Consider the following 25,582-nt stretch of genomic DNA (forward strand, 5'->3'; position numbering starts at 1 on the left):
TGATGAAAAGTGTAAGCTTTGATAAGCCAGTCATCCAGGTTTGGAAATACGTGGACAGCTTGTCTTCTGAGATACACTGCAAGCAGTGCTATACATTTGGTGAACACTCAAGGTGCAGTGGTTACCCTGGATGACTAAACCTTGAACTGGAAATGTTTGCCTGCTATGATCAATGTTAAATATTTGAGATAAAAAGAAGGACCCTCCTCAGAGGACCCTGAAGAAAACCTGTGGTAGATGGAAGGTTGGGGAGTCATCCCACCCGTGGATACCCTGGGAACCAGGATACCTACACCACGGATCTCTGGTGCGAAGTGCCGTCGTAAACCACAGCAGACCATAAATGAGGACTTCAGTGAAGATGCCGCTAACGAAGAAGGTGAAAGAGTCCCATAGAACCTAAAGGTGGATTCAAAATGAGAGGTACCTGCAAGCAGAGGGGACAGAGTCTATGCCACTCAGCAGTGACCAGGAGGCATGGGTGACCCAATGCCCACCGATGAAGATCTCTCATGAAGAAAGTCAACAAGCCTTGGTAATGGCAAGTCGATGCAGTGCACAGGGGTACTGCTCCAGTGGTTCCGACGAGGGATACTGGTTCAAACTTGCTGTGAAGACAGTGCAGGCCTTGCGGGAGTTGCAAAACTACCACCTGTGTTGCTGAACCTTTCGGAGTCATAGGAGATTAGAGACAGCAGACCGGTCAGCTTAGTTGCGGTAGGTGCAGGGAAGTGACTCCTTCATTTCAAGGGAGATTCCTTCAGGTGTCTTGGACGTCCAGAGGCCTGTAGAAGAAACTATATGGAGCACAGGCACAGATGACCCAGAAGACTGGCAGGACGATGAGACCAGGAGCAGCAGGAGTCTTCCCAGTTGCAGTCTCGGTTCCCAAAGCGAAGTCCAGCGAAGTCCAAAGTTCCCAGATGGTTGAAGAAGAAGTGGTTTCGGAATCTTATCCCACGACAAATCTAAGGAACCACCCACAGGTTTTGTCCAGTTTTGCGCCAGAACGGGAGCCAACAGCTCCCTGAACTGGTTCCAACTCGAGTATGCAAGGAGGGCATCAAATGTGCCCTTCAAAGCAGTCTAGTGGGACTGGCAAGCGCCCCCACCCTGGTCCAATACACTAAGTATTGTCTGGGAGGTGGTCACATCTACCTGTGACAGGAAACCTATTGCCCTCGAGCTTGACTTAGCAGCAGGAGGGCAGAATCGTGTCTGTGGTCAGCAGCAGCCATAGTTTGCTGTCAAGGGTCTAGAAGACCGGTACCAGGAACACGGATGGCCTCCCGGAGGATCTTTACAGTGCATGGAATCATACCTCCAACACCGTTTACGGTGTTTGGGTACAATTCCAACAGGTTTGATACCAACCACGACAGGGTTCGTTACAGCCAGTTTAGAGTTAGCCATCACGTAATGATGCTTGGCCACTCAATGTATTGAAATTGCTGATGCACTTACAACGTGGGAGAATGGACTCAGTGGATTGTAGGGGTGTCCTGCTCATGCAGGGGCACCTTCGTACTTATAACAGAGCACCCTGCCTTCAGGATTGAAAGGCAGGCCTTAGGGGTGACTTATAGGTTTTAAGTGCAATTACCTCAGATATAAGGACGTTTATATCTGTTGTGAGTGGTGCTAGCACCAGCTTACACAGGCTGCAATGGCAGGCCTATAGTCACAATTTGAGTGATCTCCCATGGGTGGCATAATACATGCTTCAGCCCATGGAGGACCCCTGGTGTACCCATGCCCTGGGTACCTTAGTACCCTATCTAGTGACTTACTACACCAGTAGCCAATCAGGGTGTACCCTAGTACTCACCTTGTCCAATTTAGGGAAGAAGAACAGAGACTGGGGTGCTGATTAGCAGGATCCCAGTCAGAATACTCAGAAAAACATAAGGACACCAGCAAAAAGTGGGGATGATCATGAAAGCAGATCCTACTTTCCTACAGGGGACAAGCACAAGCTGCACACCGAGTGTTGGTCTGCGTGAGGGTCATTCGCGTGGCAACACGCACAGAACCAAAAGGGTGTGCGTTCCAATACCAGTGAAGCATTTTCGGGAAGACTGGTAACAAGGCAGAAGATAAGCTTCGAGGGGCACCACTCCAATGGGGCTTCGGTCAAATGGTCTTGAAGTGGCAGAGTTTTGAATGACAATTGCAGAAGGATAAGCACAAGCGACAACAATACCATCGAAGATAGAGAAAAGAACATGAGAATCTAACCGAAACCAAGTCAAATCACGGAGCAGAGACATACACATACAAACCTGGTGGTGGAGAATATACAAACTAATAATGGAGTTGATGCCCATGCACATTACCAGCGAGAGGAGGATTCACTCGACCTTGTGACTCGAAAGACTTCTTCAAAGAAAAACAACTTGAACTCTGGATGGCAGAAGTATGCAGAGCATGTGTGTAGACAGCCACACATGCCATTGAATAATAATTTCCTAGAAGGGGTTTGGATAAACCCTCCAAGAAGCTTTTCAAAACCTGCCCTTGACACCCGTCTGCAGCAACACATTGAAACAATTAATCAGCAAAATACAAGGAAGGTGTGAAAATGTCAACAGGAGTAAAGCTATACTGGGAGAGGTGGTAGGTAACACTTTAATGAAGCAACCTAAAGACAAACACACCAATATAAGGGGGACCCCTTTTGCCCTACCATGACAAGAGGGACTAGCCAAGACAAAATGTGAGGCACAGCCACCCAGGGGGAAATTGGTGTCAGTATCCCAAGGTTCCTGCAAAGAAATTATTTTAAATCGACATCATAGAGAAAAAGCTCCTCATTACCACATTTGCATACTCACTTTTCTTTGACTTCTGCTGCTTCACCTTCCTTGTCCTTGTCTTCGTCGGATTTCTCTCCTTTCAATAAAGGTTGAGAGATGATGTCATCGGTGAAAGAGCTGAAATATGATTTAATGAACTGTGGCGAGGGCATGAGGGGCTCACGGTTCTGAAAAGAAAAATATAAGGATGTTGAGAAAAGCACAGTGTGCTTGCTACTGAAGCAGATGTGTATGTCTATACCTAGTTTAAATGAAGTGCCTAAACAAAGAACAAGCATTTACAATGCAATTGTCTCGGCTTTGTTAAAGTTAGAGCGATTGGCATTGCAAATGGTATTTTTTTCATTTTTCGTTTTTTTTTTAAAACATAAATAAATGGTATTGTCATTTACAATGGCAATAGGTGAGCATTAGAGAGTATTAGAGAGTATTAGCAGAGACAGAGCCACACACACACACACAGAGCCACACACACACACACACAGAGCTACACGCAGAGCCACACACACACACAGAGCCACACACAGAGCCACACACAAAGCCACACACAAAGCCACACACACACAAAGCCACACACACACACACACAGACAGAGCCCAACACACACACACAGAGCCCAACACACACACAGAGAGCCCAACACACACACACACAGAGAGCCCAACACACACAGAGAGCCCCCACACACACGCGCACACAGAGCCCAACACACAGAGCACACACACACACACAGCCACACACACACATAGAGAGCCACACACAGTCACAAACACACACAGAGAGCCACACACACGGAGACACACACACACACACACACACACACACACACACAGAGTCACACAGAGTCACACAGAGTCACACAGAGTCACACAGAGTCACACAGAGAGCCACACACACTTAGAGCTCTCTGCCCAGTAACGCCCCAGAGAACAGAGGCAAGAAAAAACGATGAGAAGCAGAGAACAGAGGCAAGAAAAAACAATGAAAAAACGATGAGAAGCAGAGAACAGAGGCAAGAAAAAACGATGACAAGCAAGGAACAGAGGCATCGAATTAATTATTATACGGGGCTAGAGAACGGTCTCGCCTTTGCAAAAGTTAGAGCTATTGGCATTGTAAATGACAAAAAATGTTTTTATGTGTTGGTTTTGAAAACAGATAAATAAATGGCATGGTCATTTACAATGCCAATAGCTTAATCTCTCGCAAATGCAAGACTTATTGCATTTGCACCCACACACACACACAGAGCCACACACACATACACAGAGCCACACACACATACACAGAGCCCCACACACATACACAGAGCCACACACACAGACCCCCACACACACACACAGCCACACACAGAGCCACACACACACAGAGCCACACACACACAGAGCCCCCACACACACAGAGCCCCACACACACAGAGCCCCACACACACAGAGCCATACACACACACAGAGCCCCCCCCACACACACACACAGAGCCACACACACAGACAGAGCCACACACAGAGCCCCACAAATACAGAGTCACACACACACACACACAGAGCCACACACACAGAGCCACACACACACAGCCACACACACACACAGCCACACACACACACACAGCGCCACACACAGAGCGCCACACACACACACACAGAGCCACACACACAGAGCCACACACACAGAGCCACACACACAGATCCACACACACACACACAGCCACACACACACACACAGCGCCACACACACAGAGCGCCACACACACACACACAGAGCCACACACACAGAGCCACACACACACACACACACACAGAGCCACACACACACAGAGCCACACACACACACAGAGCCACACACACACACAGAGCCACACACACACACAGAGCCACACACACACACAGAGCCACACACACACACAGAGCCACACACACACACAGAGCCACACACACACACAGGGCCCCAGAGTCGCTGTAAATTCCTGGCGCAAACTTCCACAAAACCTCAAAATCCTTAATAGGATTTAGAAAAGCACTACTTTTGATAGAAATTTGTAGCACTATACATCTCGATGATGATGCTGGTGATCAAATAGAACCCTCATCTGACTATCTACAAGAGGGGACGAGGAGCAAAACCAAGGCCCAAGTGATTGGTTCTTTCTGAAATGATAGTGATGAGCTAAAACGATAGCATGGAATGCACTGCTAGTGATTTAGAGTAATTCAAGCATTTCCACGTGTCACTTTTATTCTCTCCCAGGAATGTGCTGCCATCATTCTCACCTAAGATCCCGTTACTTGTTAGACAGGTGTGCTGATAATCGAAAAAACAGGTGTAAGAGCTCATACGTTGAGTAGTTCTTCTTTTTCAATATGCATTGCTGTAAGTGTATGCGTGTTTGTGCTCACTTCACTAAAGAAGGGAGAATTTCGAATATATTTGTAAATGAAGCCACCTGCTCTGGCCACTCCCCAATCCTCTCCCATCCTGCATTGTTATGGTGGGCGAGAGGGTTTAGTATTGAACTGACGGGAAACCTTTTTCAGCAGATGCCATGACAGTCAAAGTAGATGCAATGCCCCGTGGCTCTCCAGGCGCATTCTGGGACTGCATATCTTTGCAACGCCCACTCGGGTGACCTCATAGACAGTGGCCATTAGTAACAATACTGTTTGCAAGAAATATCATGACCAAATTATCATTTATAAAGGAATTGTCTAATGGGAGTTAGAATCTCCACTATTAACTACAATGGGTCGATTTGTTTTGTAAACTATATTTAAGACAAAATATTTCCGCCAGACAATAATTTGGCTATGTTATCCCGGTACCATACCTTTAGGATGTTGAGCTTTACAACTAGTGGGCCCAATTCCAAAATTATTTTCAGAGAGCATGTGTGTCTTATTTTAGACTTCACTGTGAATTATGCAGTTCCCGGGAAATGGCTCAATACTTGGGTCTGAATTCAATTTATCCTACTGGGACCTCACAAGTGGAACCACCTGTATCAATGAGGGGTGATCCCAAATCTCTGTACAACTTGCCACATGAAAGGATCCCTTCCCCACCCGCACACGCACAACAGGCTGCCAAAAGGGGCGCATGATGTGAGACCATTGGCTACAGCCCCATGCCCTAAACCGGTAAACTGTGGGCCTAGGCCCCCAACTCGGTGTGAAGGTCCTTGCAAGATAAGGCTTGCAGCCCATCACCTCAGTGCTGTCCGGAAAAGTAATGGATGGAGAGCAAATCTGTCATTGAAATCATTTATTGTGTTATGCTATTACCCCCGCTCCACCATGGGAAACTTAACAACCCCAAATCCCCCAAGGTTAAGGGGTTGCGTGGGTGGGTGTGATTATTGTTTGATTTCAATCTAGAGTGATGATGCCTCACCCCGGACCCCATGCCGCGATGGTCACTCGAAAAGACTAGTCACTGCCTACCCTAAGTGGCCTCTGGTCATCACAACATAGAGAGCGGAAGTGACGGGTCAATCGCATCCTAGGCTTTCTGGCTCCTGCCTGTGACTTACAACACAGGACCAAAAAGTCCCACCTGTGCTGCCCACAGCCTCCCCTTCTTTGCACCAGAGTCGCTAAAGTAAGAGAACGCGAATAGGCCTCATTGCTTAGCGCTCTGCTCTGGACAGCCAGGGTGTCAGGAGGAGTGTTTTGAAAATGTCCTTACTAGTGCATACGAATAAAAAATGCAATGGGAAAAGCAATCGGCAAGAACAATAGGCATGAATGTGTCAGGGGTCCTGACAGGCAGCACTTATCGAGCGGTTGGCAAGGCATTCAACGGATTGCACTGTAAATGTGTGCAGTGACTGTCCTGTACGGGAATGTGAACTGCCTTGCCTATTCACGGACGGACATAGACCAGTCAAATGCAGAGCTTCCAGGGTTAGTTTGAAAACGTGTCAACTGGGAGATAGGTTACTGCGCCCACTCCCGAAATCATTGTGTAATTTGTAGATCACAGGATCAAAGTCAAGCAGGGCTGGCTCCGCCTGTCACCTATTTCAGGTGGATAAGATAGATGTTATTTCCAAGTGGGAATTATAAAAGTGCAGAAAATGTTCTCACCCTAAATTATGATATGGAAACCCTCGCTGCTCATTTTTAGTACTTCCTAGCTTCCCAAATAAAGGCAACTCATTAGTATCCCAAATAGTTCAACCCCATCTTACCCCCATCCTAATGAAGGCATCAAATTCAACATCCTGCAGCTGAGGTGCTAGAGTGTGTGCCCTACACCCGCAACACAACAGCAAAATACTTCACCTGCCACACTCGTCCACACTTCACACCTTAGACACTACCATTTACACACTACAGACTGAAACTACAGCCAGTTAACACTCTCACTGCCACACTACATATCATATCCTACAACTAACACACTATACAGTATATGCGACACAGTATATCTGTCACAGAATACACGACACACTGCAGCCGACCCACTACATCCCACACACTTCAACTGACACACAATATCAGATAGATACTACAGGCGACACACTGCAGCCAAGACGGGGTCTCTGACTGCCTAAAATCTGACCTACTACAGACAACAGACGACAGACCGACCCTTCAGGGGACAAACCACTCCCAGCCCCCCAAGCACCGCCAGCAGGCATGGCACAGCCTGTGAACTCCAAAGCGGCCGCCTTTGCACCCCCCACGGCCCCTACACCCACCTGCTGCCCGAGGGGCTTCAGAACCTACGAGCGGCTCCAAGACCGGGGACCTCTGCCCTGAGACCCCCCGCGCCACAGCGGCCACCAAGGATGAAGAGCAGGGACAGCCCTCACAATAAAGCGATATTTGTAAAATTCGTTCAACCAACCAACACAATTTTTTTCAATAATCGCTTTTTCAGGGCATACGACATCCTCAAGGTATATATGTATGGAGTCGATGTCTTCTCACAAGGGAGAGAGTCAATAATTCGGGCCACGACACACCCAGAAGGCTTTGTCATTTATGAAGTTGAAGCAGGACGCGTCGTGAGCCGCGAACAAGAGATTAATTACGAAATATGGATTTGTGAGGCTGGCTCCATTCTTAGCAAACGGGAATCTAAAGTCGGGAACTGGATGGCTTGAAAAAACTGAATTTTCATAAACGTTGAAGAAGAAATTAAAATTAAGGATTTCCATCGTTCGTACTTGTTCTGTCGACGGGCGTCGATCTAATCTCCACGTGCCTAACAAAAATGAATGTGTGTCCTCATGTAACGTAATTGGGAATTTTTCTTAAAAAGAAAAAAACTTTTACGAACTTTAGGTGCAAGTATTTCTCCGCAAAACCTTATTTTTACTAGACGCAGCACTAGTAACATTATTAATTAAGTAAATACACCATCAGCATACTTGCAGCAGTATGCACAGCCCATGAGAAACAACTCGTGTTTATTTAACTCCTTGTTATCGGGTAATACCATTTGAATATTTGGTAACATGGCCAGCAGGGTACAGTACCCCTGGGCACCCGGCTGCCTGCCAATTAACTCAAGACAAGAGAATGGAAATCTGTATCACCCCTGTGCGTGCAATGCATATCACATCGGTGCATGCAAGATAGTCCCAAGGGCTCATGCGCCTGCTGCTGTAACCCAAGCAGAAACTGCACGCCACAGGTTAGAATCCTGAGTGAGTCCATTCCACGTTTTATCCTGTCAGGGTGATAACAAAAGAAGTACGTAGTTAAAAAACTACGAACAACAACGAAGATCGCATTCGCAGCTCTTTGAAACCGCCAATTTCTCACACAAATGTGGAGTGTTTTTAAGCGCTACCATGAGAAACTGCTTCACTAAAACGATTGAATATTGGTGTTCAGGCCATATTTATGACAATAAACGAAAGGAAGCTGGGGCGATTATTTTAGAAGAAATACAAATTTGGAAAGCCCACAGAAGGACCATCACCATGTGGAGGCTGTCCAGAGCTCTGGCCGACTCTGGAGCTGGGGATCCCGGCGAGTCTCGGCGTCCGCTCAACATCCTGTGATTCTGGGCACATCTCTTAATCTCCCCGTGCCTACCTACCGTGTGTGTTCTGGAGCACTGTACCCAGATGTTGGTGACAGCCATTTTGTGACCCTCTGGCCTAGCCTGACAGCTGCCCTCCCATGGCTACTAGAGAGACCAGAAACCGTCCAAGCATGAGGCTGCAGCTGACAGGGCTGTTGTCAGTTTAGGACCCGCCCTCTGCAGCCTCGATGTCAAAGTAAAACCCTTACATTTCGAAACAAACACCTGATCTTTTCTGCACGGCGTTTCAATCCAATTAAAATGGAGTTGGCGTGGGCAGCGATGCTGGGTTGCAGCAGTCGGAAAGATCCCCGGTGCGCTTTGAAATTCTTGAGGTGAGGTAATCGTGAAGTGGATGCTGGCAAGCGTGGATATAAATATTCCCTCCTCTATGCCGTCCGGAAGGGGGGCCTCAGCGCTCTTTGATGAGGGGGGTTCCCTGCCTCCACGGCCCGCAGAGCAGAGTGATGGGAAGCCTCGCGCCTGCTGCAGTCCCCGCCGTGATGAACTGCATTAACATCAGTCTCTCTCGGCTACGTTGTTACTATTACTCCATGTAATAGTACTGAATTTATTAAACACTTGAACATTGGAAGTCTTTGTTGGCCGTGTAGGGATTCCAACTGGATCTGCAAATCGATGTCAGCAGCAAGCTTTTAATTAACAAGCGGCACTTCAAACGATCGCGAAAGCGATCGAATTGTAAAACAAGCTGAGGCAGCATGGCCGCTGGAGAGGGAGGGATGGGGGCCCGGGGGACCGCTGAGCGCGACGGAGGAGAGCTGCGGCAGAGGGAGGGGGGGGGAGGAGAGAGCGCGACGGAGGAGGGCAGAGGGAAGGGGGGAAGCGAGTGGAGCCGACCAGCTCCTGAAAGCAGAAAGGAAGGGAGGCGAGCAGCTCCGGAAACCCCACCACGTTTCTCCGAGACAAAGCAGAAATGCCTCGGAGAAACACACGGCCATTTTCGGATTCGGGGGCGAGTTTTTGCAGTTGAGTGACGGATGATGTCACTGATTAAAAACTTCAAAAAACCACGCCCCCGAATCTGCTCAAGACTGGGCCTGAACCGAGTGACGCCCCGCTCCTCCAATGGCTGGCCAGCATTTACGAGGCCAGCCAATGGAGAATAGGGGCGGGTTCAAGCCCCCATACTGCAAAACATAAAATCTCGGACTCCGCCACACAGTGGAGAAGTGTGGCTCAGGGGTTAGAGGCAGCAGACCCGGAAGCTGAGATCGGTCCTGGACCAGGGTTCAATTCCCCGCCTCGGCGGGGTCTTGGGCTAAAAAAAAATTCCACGGACTCGATAATTCTCGCCCCGGTGCCTCCTCGACTCACGGGTTCACACTCTGCCACTCTGGGCAATAGCTTGCTTAATCTCCACAACGGCCCCTCGCTGCGGGATGCCTGACTTTCACCTTGTGGATACCCTGCTATCTCACAGGGGAATACCAGGAAGGGTTCCCTAAGCAAGCGCCGGGAAACCCACTGCGGGTAGCTGTGCGCTATATAAGCTCAACTACATTTACATTTACTGCGTGGGACGCTAGTCCGAGACCTAAAAAGTAATACAATTAAAAAGGTTGCCCGTTCCCTTATGAATTTCCGGGTTTTGTGGCTGCAATCTCGGAAGCCTTAAGGAAAGAAATAAGGCCAAACTGTCAGGTGGACAAGAGTGTCAATCGAGAATGCACATGAAGCGAAAGGCGTTCCTACTGCCCTCTCAAAAATGCAGAGTAAACTATGCTTTCTGGGTAGGTAAAGTGGGGATTTCATACAAATCATGCATTAAATACAGGATATTTATACAGAGAAATATATGCATATATAAAAACATAGCATCTTGGCAATGAGTAATTCACAATAATTGTAGAAATTATTGAATGTATGCACTAGTGGTAAGTCAAGGTCAGCCTACATTTACTGTAGTCATTATGATTTGCCAATGCGCTATAGTTATGAGGGCGCATCTTTGTTACTTGAGACAACAGATATTTTTTACTCCTTTTGAAAAGCTTGGCGATTGAGGATTGTGCACGTCAGCAGGATGGACATCCATAAGGAGATGGCAACAATGGAGAAAGGATTTTGTTATTGAAGCAAGTCCGTGCAGCACAAAGCAAAAATTTCTCAGAGTGAAAATAAAAAAGCAACTTTTGTGACCTCCTCCCCTTCCCCTTGTTATGACAACCTTGGAGAGGTTAAAATTGTAATACCCTATTTATTACCGCTATCTAGTGCGGGTAGGGGCACGACTGAACTCACTCACGTACAACAGGTAGTACAAAAATATATTTAACTACAGCCAGGATGCAAGTGGTTAAATCCATATATTCAGATACTAAAAAACTACTATGCCTTCTAACTATTAAGTGCGGTTTTCCTTGGTGAAGTAATTAAAACAGATATTCTTTGAGGAAGCAAGTTTTTTAACACTGAATTTGACTATTGAACTGGAAGAATAAATGTTTGATTGCATGTTTAACAGTACAGTAGCTCTAATTAACGTGTTATTGGGCAGCTTTTAATTTCACTAGCAAGGCATAAACCTGCAGTGCAGCTGAACTTCTAGTTGACTTTTAAACTTTTCCTGTGGTACTGGACAGTACACCTGTGGTTCTGGACAGTAAACCTCTACACCGCATGATTTGGTAGGAGAGTGGGAGTGTTTCTATTAACTCAATTCAATTCAAATCCTTTATTCGATCTTACACAAGATCATAAAAGTACTTACAATTTGCACAAAAAAAATATATATATATATGGTGCTATCATCCAATTCATCATAAAATCCATTTAATTAATATTATATATATATATATATATATATATATATATATATATATATATATATATATAACGAAGAGTCCTGACCGCCACAGGTCGCGGTTTCAACAGGCGCAGACCTCCACTCCAATACTCGATGTTTAGTCAAATTTCAAACACCAAATGAGCCATCTCACTAGTTCCAGTGCCAGCAATCCATATTTATTCACAGCAAAAGTGCAAGAGCAAGTGCCCTCCCTGACGCGTTTCGCTCCGCAGGCGGAGCTTGATCACATGACGCGTCAGGAGTAGGCAGTGCAATAAATTGAAGTTAAAAGCCCAAGCGCCTAAAGAAACAGGACGCAAGGGTTGCAACAAAGCAAATAAGCCACCATTTCACAATTCAAGCTATAGTGCAAATAGATTATGTTTTTTGTATATAAACATAAGGACACAATTAGAGCATAGTGCTCAAATGCCACAAAGGGATAAAATCAAATAATGTATCTAAGAAAGTAAATCTACTACAGTAAATTGATTTCGTCATGATTACAACATCCATTGGAATGAAATAATGAAACCATAATAAAAAACACTTCATAGATATTCTCAAACAATAATGAAAATACAACGTGTGCTCTATATATCCTATGCAAGTGCATCAAAACATTATTTTCCATGGTAGAACAGACAAATAATATTCCCTAGCCAAAAAAAGAAAAAAGAATTGTTATCCCCTATCATTGATGTATTATAAGTCCATGTGTCAAAAAGTGCTTAAGTGCTAAAGTGCAAGTGCTTTAAAACAATTTCATATTTAAATGAAATATATTTTAGGCTTCAGAGGACTCGATTTAAAGACCTGAAAACAAGAACAAAAGAGGCACAGTTCATAAATCAAATATACCATGTATAGATGAGTTAATCAGAGACAGAATTTCCCAAGGAATATAAATCAAAACGAGAGACAACTTGATTCAACTGGGTTAAGGCAGAACACACAACCTCTACAGAAAATGATGTAATTCATCAAAAGCATTTAACCCATTGGGAGAACGAGTATCAAGCAAAAGTATGAAATATGCTTCCCTTTGGCGCAACAATTTCTCACGATCACCTCCTCTGCCCGGGTTCGCTACAGAACACAAAAGGGTATATGTAAGGTCTTTTAATTTCCTATCGTGTACAGCTTTGAAGTGGCGAGCCACTGGATAATTCATATCGGAATTAACTATGGCCCGGATGTGTTGCAATATACGTTGGTTCGCTGGTAATTTGGTGCTTCCAATATAGGAAAGTGAACATGTGCAGGTCAGCTGGTAGACTACAAAATCACTGCGACATGTCAGATGTTCTTTTATTGGAATAGACCTGTCATTGAAAGCTGATGTATAATGTGTGCCATTGACAGCAAAAGTGCAGGCACGGCAGGAGGTGCACCTAAAAAACAGGTTTGTTGAGCCAATTAGTTTTAGATGAAAGTTCAGGTTGGGTTCTATCTAATGAATCTTTCATAGAAGGGGCCCTTCTAAAAGTAATGGCCGGTAATTTAGGTAGAAATGGAGCAAGAATCACATCCGTTAACACAATTGGCCACTCCGATCTAATGATATTACGGATCTTGGACGTTTGAGAGCAGTAGGTGGTGATAAAGCGAATTGAGCCCTGATTCGTGGATTCCAGGATCTCTTTATTTTTAGGGATTAAGAGTTCCTCACGAGGACGGGCAAGTGCCTTAGTAAGAGCCTGATCTAAAATAACTTTGCTATCGCCACGTCTGAGGAATCTTGCCCTGGATTCCATTATTTACAACAAGGGGTGGTGAGGGACAGAGTCTCTGAATTAAGCAGAATACTCTCACCCAGTCAAGAGATCAGGGCTAGATCCAACACCGTTTTTTAGCTCAATGCACCATCCCAGTTTCAGAACCTGGCTGTATGCAAATTAGTCTGTTCCTGTCCCAGTGCATGATGGGAACAGGGCAAACCAAACTACAAAAGCCAATTCTTACACTGGGAAGGAAACAAGCTTCCGGGGACCAGTTTCTGGCATTACAGCCGTCTTCGGCCCGGCTTGCTTGAATCCTGATGGTGCAATGAGCAAGGAACTCATGTCTGAGTATACCCTTCCACGCTTAGGGTGGACACAAATATTTACAACAAGGGGTGGTGAGGGACAGAGTCTCTGAATTAAGCAGAATACTCTCACCCAGTCAAGAGATCAGGGCTAGATCCAACACCGTTTTTAGTTTTAGATGAAAGTTCAGGTTGGGTTCTATCTAATGAATCTTTCATAGAAGGAGCCCTTCTAAAAGTAATGGCCGGTAATTTAGGTAGAAATGGAGCAAGAATCACATCCGTTAACACAATTGGCCACTCCGATCTAATGATATTACTGATCTTGGACGTTTGAGAGCAGTAGGTGGTGATAAAGCGAATTGAGCCCTGATTCGTGGATTCCAGGATCTCTTTATTTTTAGGGATTAAGAGTTCCTCACGAGGACGGGCAAGTGCCTTAGTAAGAGCCTGATCTAAAATAACTTTGCTATAGCCACGTCTGAGGAATCTTGCCCTGGATTCCATTAAGCATTGGTTTAAGATATCAGGACTGCTACAGATGCGTTTGATCCGGATGAATTCACCCAAGGGAATGCTGTTAATTATGTGTGAGGGATGAGCACTCCGGGCATGCAAGATAGAATTGCCCGCAGTGCTCTTCCTGTGGAGTTTTGTTTGTATGGTATCATGATCGATGTAGACCTGGACATCCAAAAATTCTGCAGAGTCAGATGTAATATTGGCAGTGAATCTAAGGTTTCTGTCGTTGATGTTAATGAAAATTTACAAATAAAGCAGCTTGTTCTTTGGTGCCCCGCCAGACGATAAAAATATCGTCAATAAAACGCCAATAATGCATTAGGTGGGGAAGCCAGTGTGCATGGGTGACACCAAGAACATGCCTCTCCCACCAGCCAACATGGAGACATGAATAGCTGGGGGAGAAGCATGAACCCATGGCCACCCCGGGTTCCTGGTGATAAAGATCATTCCCAAATTGGAAGTAGTTGTTAAAGAGGCATAAACGTATCATATCCAGAAGCATAAGGTTATGATCTCTCAAAGCTGCCTCTCGTCCATCCAAAAAATATTTAACTGCTTCAAGACCCTGGAGATGGTTGATGCTGGTGTAAAGTGCCTCAATATCCATCACCAGGAAACAAAAATCAGGACACCACATGATTTGACTGACCTTAACCAAAAAATCCGTAGTGTCTTTCAAAAAAGAAGGAAGAGAAAACATGTGTGACTGGAGAAAAAAATCCACATACTTAGAAATGTTTTCATTCATACTACCTTGAGCTGAAATAATAGGACGACCAGGGACAGGAGAAGTGCATTTGTGGATCTTGGGTAAAAGGTAGAAAAGTGGGGTGATATATATAAGCTAGATACAGTAAAAGTGTAAGAGGCAGTCCTAATTCGTCTTATGGGCCAGCCTTCTTCCTCTTTTTCAAGCATGCCCATAAAAACGATGCTATGGAAAAACACACAAAAGAGTTCTGCAAGGATTTGAGGATAGACAATGCTACATGACAATATTTACAATTGTAACACTAACAAATCAGCACAATAAAATTATGTCTTTCCTGACGGTAAAAACCACAAAAGAATAAAACATGAAGATCATTTTGTGGGGATAGATTGTCGCACTGGCACACGAAAAGATCAGAATGTTTGCATTTCTGCTGTGGGTATCCTACCATCAGTGGAATCAAATTTAAAAGGAAGCTTAATAAAATATATTTGTGGTGTGGCAATGTGACATCAGCCAGGTAAGAATAACTTCCCTCCTCCAGCGCTGGTGTTAGTTCATACAAGCGAGCTGTCTGGGTGTGGAATTTTTATTCCCTTCTTAGATATTGGGCCCTCAAAATGAATATCTCAGCCAATTTTCGCTTTGTTAGGGACTTGCAGTTAGATGGATCTTTAAAAAGGCGACTTAAAGCAATTGCAGTTAGTTCCGACTTCACATTCTTTAGCCACCTGATCCTGCTATAGTTGTCTGATTTTAAAATAATTATTACATTTTGCGTAAGGTGGACTGTCTCCCTGCGCCAAATGGAAAGCCACAGGAGGAGTGGTGCTATTTTGATCGAATCCATAATGTATGGTACAGCCAGTTCCATGTGAAGCATGTAATTAGAGTATGACTGAGGGAGGGACGTAAAAGACTTAAAAAAAAGGTGTTCTCGATGGATTGCAAGGAATCACTGGGAGCCATCCCCCATACTCCTGCCCTGTACACCGCTGCTGCCTTTGTTTTCGCGTGATACATTTTTTTCATTGGAATTAGAGGTTTGGCTCCCAACCTTTTGGAGAATGTTTCCAATGTCATTAGGCTTATCTGCAAACCCATTGCTCTTCCCACTAGCAATCTGGACCATGATTGATTTTTATCAAAGAGAACTCCTAGATAGGGAAACGAGTCCACCACATCGATTTTACCGGAGTCCATAAAAAAAGGTGGTCTGTCTCTTTTCCCTGCCCCGCGATGATTATAAAAGATTTGGTCTGATTGACCTTTAAATCTAATGAATTCACAAAAACCGCATAGGCGGATACAAGATGCTGGAGTCCCCTCCCAGTTCAGGCAATCAGAACAGTGTCATCAGCATACACCAAAATCAGTAACCGCTGATGATTAGAGAGCACAGGAACATCCAAGGCTGTCCCCTCAAGATGTTTTTCCACACCGTTGGTATAGATGGAAAATAAAAATGGTGCCAGGACGCAGCCTTACCTTACCCCTCTTAAGAAAATGCAGCCCAGTCTTTAATTCATAGTATCTTCGCAGTTAAGTGAGATGCTCCATCTTCTGGTATGTGGTTGATTCCAGTTGTCACATCTTAGGCCTTTTAGATCTTATGGTGATTTAAGGGTGATTTAAGTACTAATGTCTTCCCTGGTTGGTTTCCTTTTTAGTGGGCTAGTGATAATGGGTTCAAACAATTGTGATGCATACTTGAGAGCTTCAGCAAAAGTAATTTCAGTCTCTCAGCATGGAAGTCATAGACAAAGGTTTTTTAAGGTGTACAAAAACATATCAGGAGTTATATTGTCATCCGTATCTCTTTTAGATTTCGACAGCAGAGTATCCTGTTCAAGCTCAGCTATTGGAGACTCCCTCAAAGTTTAACATTGTGCTTTTTACTGGTGTCAATCAGTGCAAATTTTTACAATAACAAGTTCTTGAATCCTTTGGATGTCAGATACATTTAAGCTACTTTCTTTTGCTTATGTGTCTTCATGAGGAAAGGAATTTGGCACAGTGGTAAGTGTTGACAACACTCCATTTACACATTTTTGTCTTTCGAGTTTGGAGTGTTTTCAGTTTGTTCAGTCAGAGGTTTTAGGAGCCTTTTCGTCTTGCGAGGTTCTTCTTCAACTAAAGCAAAACAGTAGAGGTTCATGACATTTGAAAACATCTAAACCGTCTTTGTCTGTACAATATGCGATTGTATCTCGAATAATTAATCTATTGTGGAACCAGTAAAAAATCCTCTGTAGAGAAAGTCTTCTCTATGGTACCTAGCTCAGAACCATTGATGAAATGTCATACAGAGACCACTTTTTTGATGCCAAAGATAACATGTGTGAGGTCAGGATTTTCTAAAAACTGAGTACGTCCAACAATCTTGTAATGATTCCAAGGTGAACATTTGTTACAAACTTAATGCTTACCTGTTGAAGGGGACTGTTCATGGCAACCATAGCCAAAACAGCGGATCTTAGGTTGAACAAAATGTGCAAAATGAACATTCTCATATAGTCCCAACCGTGGCCAATTCTGATACAGAGGGTCCAAGAATCAGGACAATGAGGTTTGACTCTCAGCTGTTCTTTGCAACCAAAATCACCTGTGCTTCCTCTAAAGAATTCACACTTTTCAGAACTACTGCTATACAACAGCAAAATCTGTGCACAAACGATAGGAGCCCTTATTGGTTGAATATCTGATTGCAGCCTAAAACCATTTACTCTGATTCAGGACAAAGGATTGAGAGGGTAACCCAAGGCTAAACTGTGTATACAATGTAGTGGGAATTTGTAGAATCTTTAAATACTACATCTGATGCCATGGTAATGTAAAGTTTTCATGGTAGGTGCTGTGCTCTTGTATTGTACATCATGAAAGGAAAATGCTACTTACCAGTATGCATCTGTTCTTGGCATGTAGGGCTGCTGACATTCATATCTTAGCATAGATCGCCGACTAGTGTTGGGTCCGGATGTTTGCACCTTCTTGTCCTGGAAGAGTCTTCGAAGTATCACGAGATAGGTGACTCCTCCCCTGGACTACAGTGCGCATGGGCATCCTCTCCATCTTCAGATTGTTTTTCGCCATTCTGGCAAAGATGGAGTATAGAAAAGTAAGAGATGACCATGTAAATGTATGTAGAAAGATTACTGCAGCTGTGACAGGCACCGGGGAGGAGGGTGGGCGATATGAATGTCAGCAGCCCTACATGCCAAGAACAGATGTATACTGGTAAGTAGCATTTTCCGTTCGAGGCATGTGGGCTGCTGAATTCATATCTTAGCATAGACTGTATAGCAGTATCTCCTCTAGCGGTGGTCCCCTGTACCAGCTGCAGCAGTTTGAAAAAGAGTTTTAAGGACAGCCTGGCCTACAGCAGCTTGCTGCTTTGCTTGCACGTCCACACAGTAGTGTTTAGTGAAAGTGTGAATGGTAGACAATGTAGCCGCTCTACATAGGTCTTCTAGAGGAATATTTCCTAGGAAAGCCATGGATGCCCCCATTTTGCGTGTTGAGTGGGGTTTTGGGGGGACTGTTAGAGTGCGCTTAGCCTTTTGATAGCATATTTGAATGCATTTAACTATCCATCTGGCTATTCCCGTTTTTGAAATGGGATTACCCTTATGTTGAGGAGAAAAAGCAACAAATAGTTGCTTTGTCTTCCTGAATGATTTAATTCTGTCAACGTAATATAGCAGAGCCCTTCTTACCTCTAGTGTGTGTAGGGCTCTTTCAGCCACTGACTGCGGGTTTTGGACGAAAACTGGCAATTCTATTGACTGATTGATATGGAAAGTGGATATAACTTTTGGCATAAACTTAGGGTTAGTACGAAGCACTACCTTATTGTGGTGTATTTGCATGAAAGGTTCCTGAATGGTTAGTGCCTGTAGCTCACTTACTCGCCTGAGGGAGGTAATGCCACCTTCCATGTTAAGAATTGAAACTCACATGAATGGAGTGGTTCGAAAGGTGGCCCCATAAGTCTGGTAAGTACTACGTTTAAGTTCCAGACTGGCGAAGGTGGATGTTTTGGCGGGATAATTCCTTTAAGTCCTTCCATAAAAGCTTTGATAGGTGGTATTTTGAAGAGGGACACGTGTTGTCTGTTCCGGAGAGATGCTGCTATAGCAGCAAGGTGTAGCCTTATGGAAGAGTATGCCAGATTGCATCTTTGAAGATGTACCAAGTAACAGATTACCGTATTTTCTGGCGTATAAGACGACTTTTTAACCCTTGAAAATCTTTTCAAAAGTCGGGGGTCGTCTTATACGCCGGGGTCCTTTTATGAGCAAGCAAATATAGCCCAAACTCTATATTTTAAAGGAAAAGTAGGGGTCGCCTTATACGCCAGAAAATACGGTATGTTTTGGATGGAGGCATCTAATGGATTGATTTGGTTATTATTGCAATACATTACAAATCGTTTCCATTTAGCTGCATAGCATGCTCTAGTAGTTGGGCGCCTTGCTTCCTTGATAATGTTCATACAGTCTGGAGGCAAGTTAAGATATCCAAACTCAAAGACTTCAGGAGCCAGATCGCTAGGTTCATCTGATTGAGATCTGGGTGCCTGATTTCTCCATGGTTATGAGTTAATAGCTGTGGGGACAGGCGCAGTCTTTGATGGGGAACTACTGAGAGTTCTAGGAGCGTCGTGTACCATGTGGGAGCAACCAGGATCATTGTGAGTGACTGTTGCCTTAGTTTGCGTGCCACTAATGGAATCAGTGGGGTTGGTGGAAAAGCGTACGCAAATCTGCCTGACCAGTTCATCCATATCGTATTGCCTTGTGTCAACGGGTGTGGGAACCTGGCGGCAAAGGACTGTCATTTTGAGTTTTCTTTTGTGGCAAACAGATCTATCTCTGGATGCCCCCAGTTTTGGAAGAATGGTTGGAGAACTTGAGGGTGAATCTCCCATTCGTGTATCTGTTGGCTGTGTCTGCTTAGTAGATCTACAATTTGATTGTCTTTCCCTGGTAGGTGTTCTGCGAGGAGAAAGATGTTTTTTGGAATTGGCCACCTCCATATGCTCTGTGCTAGGTGAGACAGCTGCGGAGAGTTTGTCCCTCCTTGTTTCTGGATGTAGTACATGGCTGTCATGTTGTCCGTCCGGATTAACACAGCCTTGTTGTACAAGTATTTCTGGAAGGCTTTCATTGCTAGAAATACTGCTAGCAACTCTAAGTGATTTATATGCAGTGTATTTTGCTTGACTATCCAGAGCCCTTGGACTTTGTATTGAAGTAGGTGGGCTCCCCAACTTGTCAGTGATGCGTCCGCTGTTAATACTACTTGTGGAACTGGCTCTTGGAACAGTCGCCCCTTGGAAAGGTTTTGTGGGTTCCAGCACTGCAGAGAGTTGTAAGTGCGACTGTCTACCAACACTAGGTCTTTTAGTTGTCCTTGAGCTTGGTTCCACTGCCGTGCTAGGCATTCCTGCAATGGACGCATTTGAAGTCGGGTATGAGGGACAATGAATATGCAGGAGGCCATCATGCCTATAAGCTGCATGAACACTCGAGCTGGCAAGAAGTGTTGTGGCTTAAATCTTTGAATGAGAGTCTGTATGTTGGCTATTCTGGCTGGATTTGGATATGCCTTTGCCACTAAGGTATCTATTGTTGCTACCAGATATTGTTGTATGTGGGATGGCTGCAGATGTGATTTTGGGTAATTTATGGAAAATCCCAGACTGTGCAGCAGCTGGATTGTCTGAGACGTATGGTTTGCACACTGTGCGTATGATTTGGCTTTTGAGCCAATCGTCCAGGTATGGAAACACGTGGATGTGTTGCTTTCTGAGGTGCGCTGCTACTACTGTTAGGCACTTTGTAAAAACCCTTGGTGATGTAGTTACCCCGAAGGGGAAAACTTTGAATTGGTAATGGTGACCTTCTATTGTGAACCTGAGATATTTCCTGTGAGCTGGATATATAGGTATGTGAAAATATGCTTCTTTGAGGTCTAATGTAGCAAGGAAGTCGCCTTGCTGGAGTAACGGGAGTACTTGTTGTAGAGTGATCATATGGAAATGCTCTGAGAGTATGTATTGGTTTAGAGGTCTGAGTTCCAGTATCGGTCTGAGGGATCCGTCTTTTTGGGGAATTAGGAAGTATAGAGAGTATACTCCTGTTCCCTGGTGTTGAAAAGGGACTGGCTCTATGGCTCCCTTTTCTAGCATGGATGTGACCTCTTGTAACAGCGTGATGTGTTCTTTGGACATTGGACGGTGTTTGGGGGCATGTTGGGTGGAGAAGAAGTGAATTCCAGGCAGTAACCATACTGGATAATTTGTCTCACCCACCTGTCTGTGGTAATGGCGTTCCAGACTGGTAGGAATCGTGTTAGTCTGCCTCCGACTGTTGTCGAGTGGTCTGGAGGGAGTGTGAACAAGTCACTGTTTGGTGGCGGTGGAGGCTCTGGTGTTGTTGCCGCCACGTCCTCTGCCCTTGTTATTATTGCCTCTATAACCTCCTCTGTTGGAGCCTTTATTAAAAGTGCTCTGGGTATTACTTTTGAATGTAGAGGAAGTTTGGGATGTGTTGCCTCTCCCTGAGCCTCTGAAGGAGGAGCGACGAAAGGAACTTCTGGATTGTTGAAACTCAAGTGCGCCCATAGACTTAGCAGTATCAGTATCTTTTTTCATCTTTTCTAAGATGGTATCTCCTGCAGGGCCAAACAAGAAATCTTGGTTAACTGGCTGGTTGAGGATGGTTGATTGCACTTCATTCTTAAAGCCGGAAATGCGTAGCCACGCATGCCGGTGTAGTAATACGCTGATGTTGATGGACCTGGCTGCTGTGTCAGCTGCATCAAGTGCACATTTAATGGAAGCGTTTGTGATAAATTTGCCTTCCTGTATTAGGTCGTTAGCTTTAGCTTTAAAGGGTTCTGGCAGGTGTTGTAGTAAACCCTCCAGTTGGCCATAATGTGCTCTATCATAGCGTGCTAATAGAGCTTGTGTGTTTGCAATTCTCCAGGTATTTGCTGACTGGGAGGCCACTCTTTTGCCTGAGGCTTCTAATATCTTTGACTCCTTGTCAGGAGGGGGAGCATCTCCTGTCGTTTATGAATTAGCTCGCTTTCGAGCGTTTGATACAACTAGTGAGTCTAGTGGCAACTGTGACTTAATATAAGAAGGGTCTGTAGAGGATGATTTACACTTTTTCTCAATTCTGGGATTGAGGACACGCGCTCTGGCTGGGTCTTTAAATATGTCTGGCGCATGTTTAGGTACCCCTTTTAACATAGGAAGTGTACGTACACTTTTTTCTGAAGTTGGAAAAGTGTCAAATAGGAAATCCTCTTCTATTGGGTCAGTGTGCATGTCTACACCATGATATTTAGCTGCCCTATCCACTAGTTGGTTAAAAACAATGGTGTCGTCAGTAGGCGACGGCTTTGTAGGATATGTAGAGGTGTCGGGGATGGGTTGTGGCTCGTATGTATCATAAGGATCATTCTGGTCATCCCATGTGTTATCCTGTACATACTGATCCTCGGGTTCTACAAAATCATCCTGAGGATCTTCCCCCATGTTTTATGTCACCTGAAGGTGTAGGAGAGTAAGGCAAAAAAGGCATGTTAGGAAAGAAAGGAGGAGGAATAAAAGGCCTTGAAGGAGATGTTTCAAAGTCTTTTTTCTTTGGAGGAACAGGAGAAGTGTCAGTGTCCAATGGTCTTTTCTTCCTCTGGTAAACTGTTACGTGTCCTGTTTCAGGGTCTATATACAGTTTAGGTTGTTCTGCGCTCACTGGATCAGGATGGAAAAGTTCTTCCTCAACTGTCCGTGGTTTTGGCGCCGATGTTTTTGGCTTAGTCTCTTGTTTGTGGTGAGTCTTTGGCTCGAGGGTTTTCGGCTGTGGAGCTTTTTTCGGCTCGACTGCTGATTTCGGGTCGGTGACCTTTTTCGGTTCGACGACTCTTTTGTTCAACGTCTTTTGTTGGCTGTACTGCCTTTTTTGGTTCGGCGACCTTCTTTGGTTCGACGACCTTTTTTTGGATCGACCGTTTTTTTCAGTTCGATAACTTTTTTCAGTTCGCCGTGTTTTTTGGGCTCAACGACCCTTTTCGGCTTTAGGATTTTTGTAGGCTCGACAGCCTTCTTCGGGTCGACAGGCTTTTTAGTGTGATCTGTTTTTTGTGGATCGACACTTTTTCCTCTCGATGTTTTTTTTCGGATCGACGACCCTCTTTGGTTCGACGCCCTTCTTTGGATCGATGACCTTCTTTGGCTCAACAACCCTTTTAGGTTAGACGGCCTTTTTGGGAAGAGTGTTGCTCTTTCCTGGGGTATCAGAAGGCTTGGGTTTGGTCTTCAGAGCCGAGCCGGAAGGCGGGGCCTCTGAAGGAGTTTGTCGATCTCGGCAAAGGCCTTTAGGCGACGCTTCGACCGGAGCCTTGTCTTGAGGTGGAAGCGGGGTTGGGGGCTTCGTACTCACGGTTTGCCCCGGTGTGATCTGGTCATCAGAGTCCGACTGGTCCTCTACGGTGACAATTTCTAGGTCGGAGTCCGCCGCTTCTGGGAGTTCATGTTCGTCGTCGAAAATGTTCTCCGGTTCTGGTACCTGCCGCTGCATCTCTTGTCTAGCGACCCTTCGGTTCCAGATAGTTTTCTTCGACCGGAACTGAGCACAAGCTGGACAGTTCTCGTTGTGCTCAGGAGATAGGCACTTGTTGCATACTGTATGTTTATCAGTATGTGGGAATTTGGAGTGACATTGTGGGCACCTTTTAAACGGGGTCCTTTCCATCGGCAACAGGCCCACGTGGCGTCGACGACCGGATCGAGATGGAAAGTATTATCGAATCAAGGGGTACCGAACGAGAACAATACCGTCGAAGTAGAAGGCCTTTTGGCCTTTGAAAATTGAAAAGTTTCGGTTCCGAAGTTGGAGTTGAGGAATAGCATCCGAACCCAATGGCGGAAAAAAACAATCTGAAGATCGAGAGGATGCCCATGCGCACTGTAGTCCAGGGGAGGAGTCACCTATCTCGTGATACTTTGAAGACTCTTCCAGGACAACAAGGTGCAAACATCCGGACCCAACACTAGGCGGCAATCTATGCTAAGATATGAATTCAGCAGCCCACACGCCTCGAACATATAGTTTGCAAAATTTACCTCAAGTGATTTGATTTTACGTAAAATCACTGTACCACCAACTGTTGATTATGCCACAACACTTAGGCTTTATTATTTGGTTATACATTTTTAAACAAAATGCATATATTCAGAAGAAAACTGACAATCTAACCTTATATTTATCTTTGGCTTTTTCTTTCCCAAGGAGCTTGAGGACCTTGTCAGCTAATAGCATGCTCTGTTGGTTCTGGAAACCTTCTAAAATGCAGACCGCAGTGACATCTAGAAACAGAATGGAAAAAGTGAATCAACAGAATTTTACTTGGGATAAATGGCTACATGTCGTTACAACGAATTCCGTTGTGACGCATGCCTTTACCACGCATGCGTTACAACGAAATGCTTTTTTTTTAGGGGCTGGCGGAATTTGCGTAATCGCGTTACGCAAATCTCTGCGAAACGTAAAAAATCTCCGCCAACACGGAGAAATCCCGCGAACACGCGGCATTGCTTGCTCGCGATGCTTTTTTACTGTTCGCAATCGCTGTTTGCATGCTCGGGGGGATATATCTCGCAAACACGCATTTGAGAACGCGAACAAGCAAAAAATGTCGCACATTTTTGGGCACTTTCGCGTTCTCCGCGGAACGCGAAATTGCCCAAAGTCCGCGAACAGAACGGAATTTACCGCCCAGGCCTACTTTTTTTTACGCATAACCTTTCCCACGAATATTCTTTTACCACACATAGATTAACAACGATTTTCGTTGTTAATTTATGCATGGTAAGGGCATACTCTTGGGAAAGGTTATACCCCTCCCTTTTACCCTTACGTGTCCCCCAGCCCCCAAACCTTCGTCTATTTACCCCTGCCCTTAACCCTCAATCTTTTTTTTTTTTATTCCCCTTACTTCTTCACGTCGTTCTTTCTTCGTCTTTATCTTCCTTGATGATGTTCTACATCGTAAACAGGAAGGGGAAGTTTCTTTCCGTTTCCTCTCTAACGACACCGATTGCTGATTGTCTCCATTTTGCTACGTAAATTCTTTTTTTTGGGGGGGGGGGGGGGGGAAAGACACCCCCCGTCCCCCCACCCCCTGTTTTATTCTCACTTTTTTTTTTTTTATTGGGTAGGGCCCCGATGCCCCCTTTTTTTATTTTTTGCATTTACCACACATGCCTGTACTACGCATCTCGTAGTAAAGGTATGCGTGGTAAATGCTTCCGTGGTTACCACACATGCGTTCTACTGCATGCGTGGTAAAGCCTTTCGTGGAAACGGCCGTGTTGTAGGGGCCATTTCCCAGGATAAACCCTCTAGTTATTGCACTTTCGAGCAAACCCATTTTATTTATCACAAGCTTTTCTGCACATTCTGACTTTAGAACAGACTGACACAAAACCAGGTTTGACATTGCTAATGTTTTTTTTTTATATTGTACAGTGAAATGCATGTCCAACATCCAATAAGACTCACATAACTGATACAACCCGGGCAGCAGCTATGCAAGCCCAAGTAGAGGTTCAATCATCAATCGCACACAGACACAACAAATAC

General features: G+C 44.9%; 1 protein-coding gene across 4 annotated transcripts in view; it reads right to left on the minus strand.

The window, feature by feature from the left end:
* The window catches only part of TOMM70 (translocase of outer mitochondrial membrane 70), a 500,420-nt gene that overhangs the window by 162,964 nt on the left and 311,874 nt on the right, over nucleotides 1-25,582 (minus strand). For all 4 annotated transcript variants that reach the window (XM_078657830.1, XM_078657831.1, XM_078657828.1 and 1 more), the window contains 2 exons: nucleotides 24,197-24,306; nucleotides 2,835-2,983 (listed from right to left, as the gene is read on the minus strand). In XM_078657830.1, the coding sequence (XP_078513956.1) occupies nucleotides 2,835-2,983; nucleotides 24,197-24,306 (259 nt within the window). The remainder of the gene's footprint in view (nucleotides 1-2,834; nucleotides 2,984-24,196; nucleotides 24,307-25,582) is intronic.

Source organism: Lissotriton helveticus, chromosome 8 (assembly GCF_964261635.1).
Source record: "Lissotriton helveticus chromosome 8, aLisHel1.1, whole genome shotgun sequence".
NCBI classification, from domain to species: domain Eukaryota; kingdom Metazoa; phylum Chordata; class Amphibia; order Caudata; family Salamandridae; genus Lissotriton; species Lissotriton helveticus.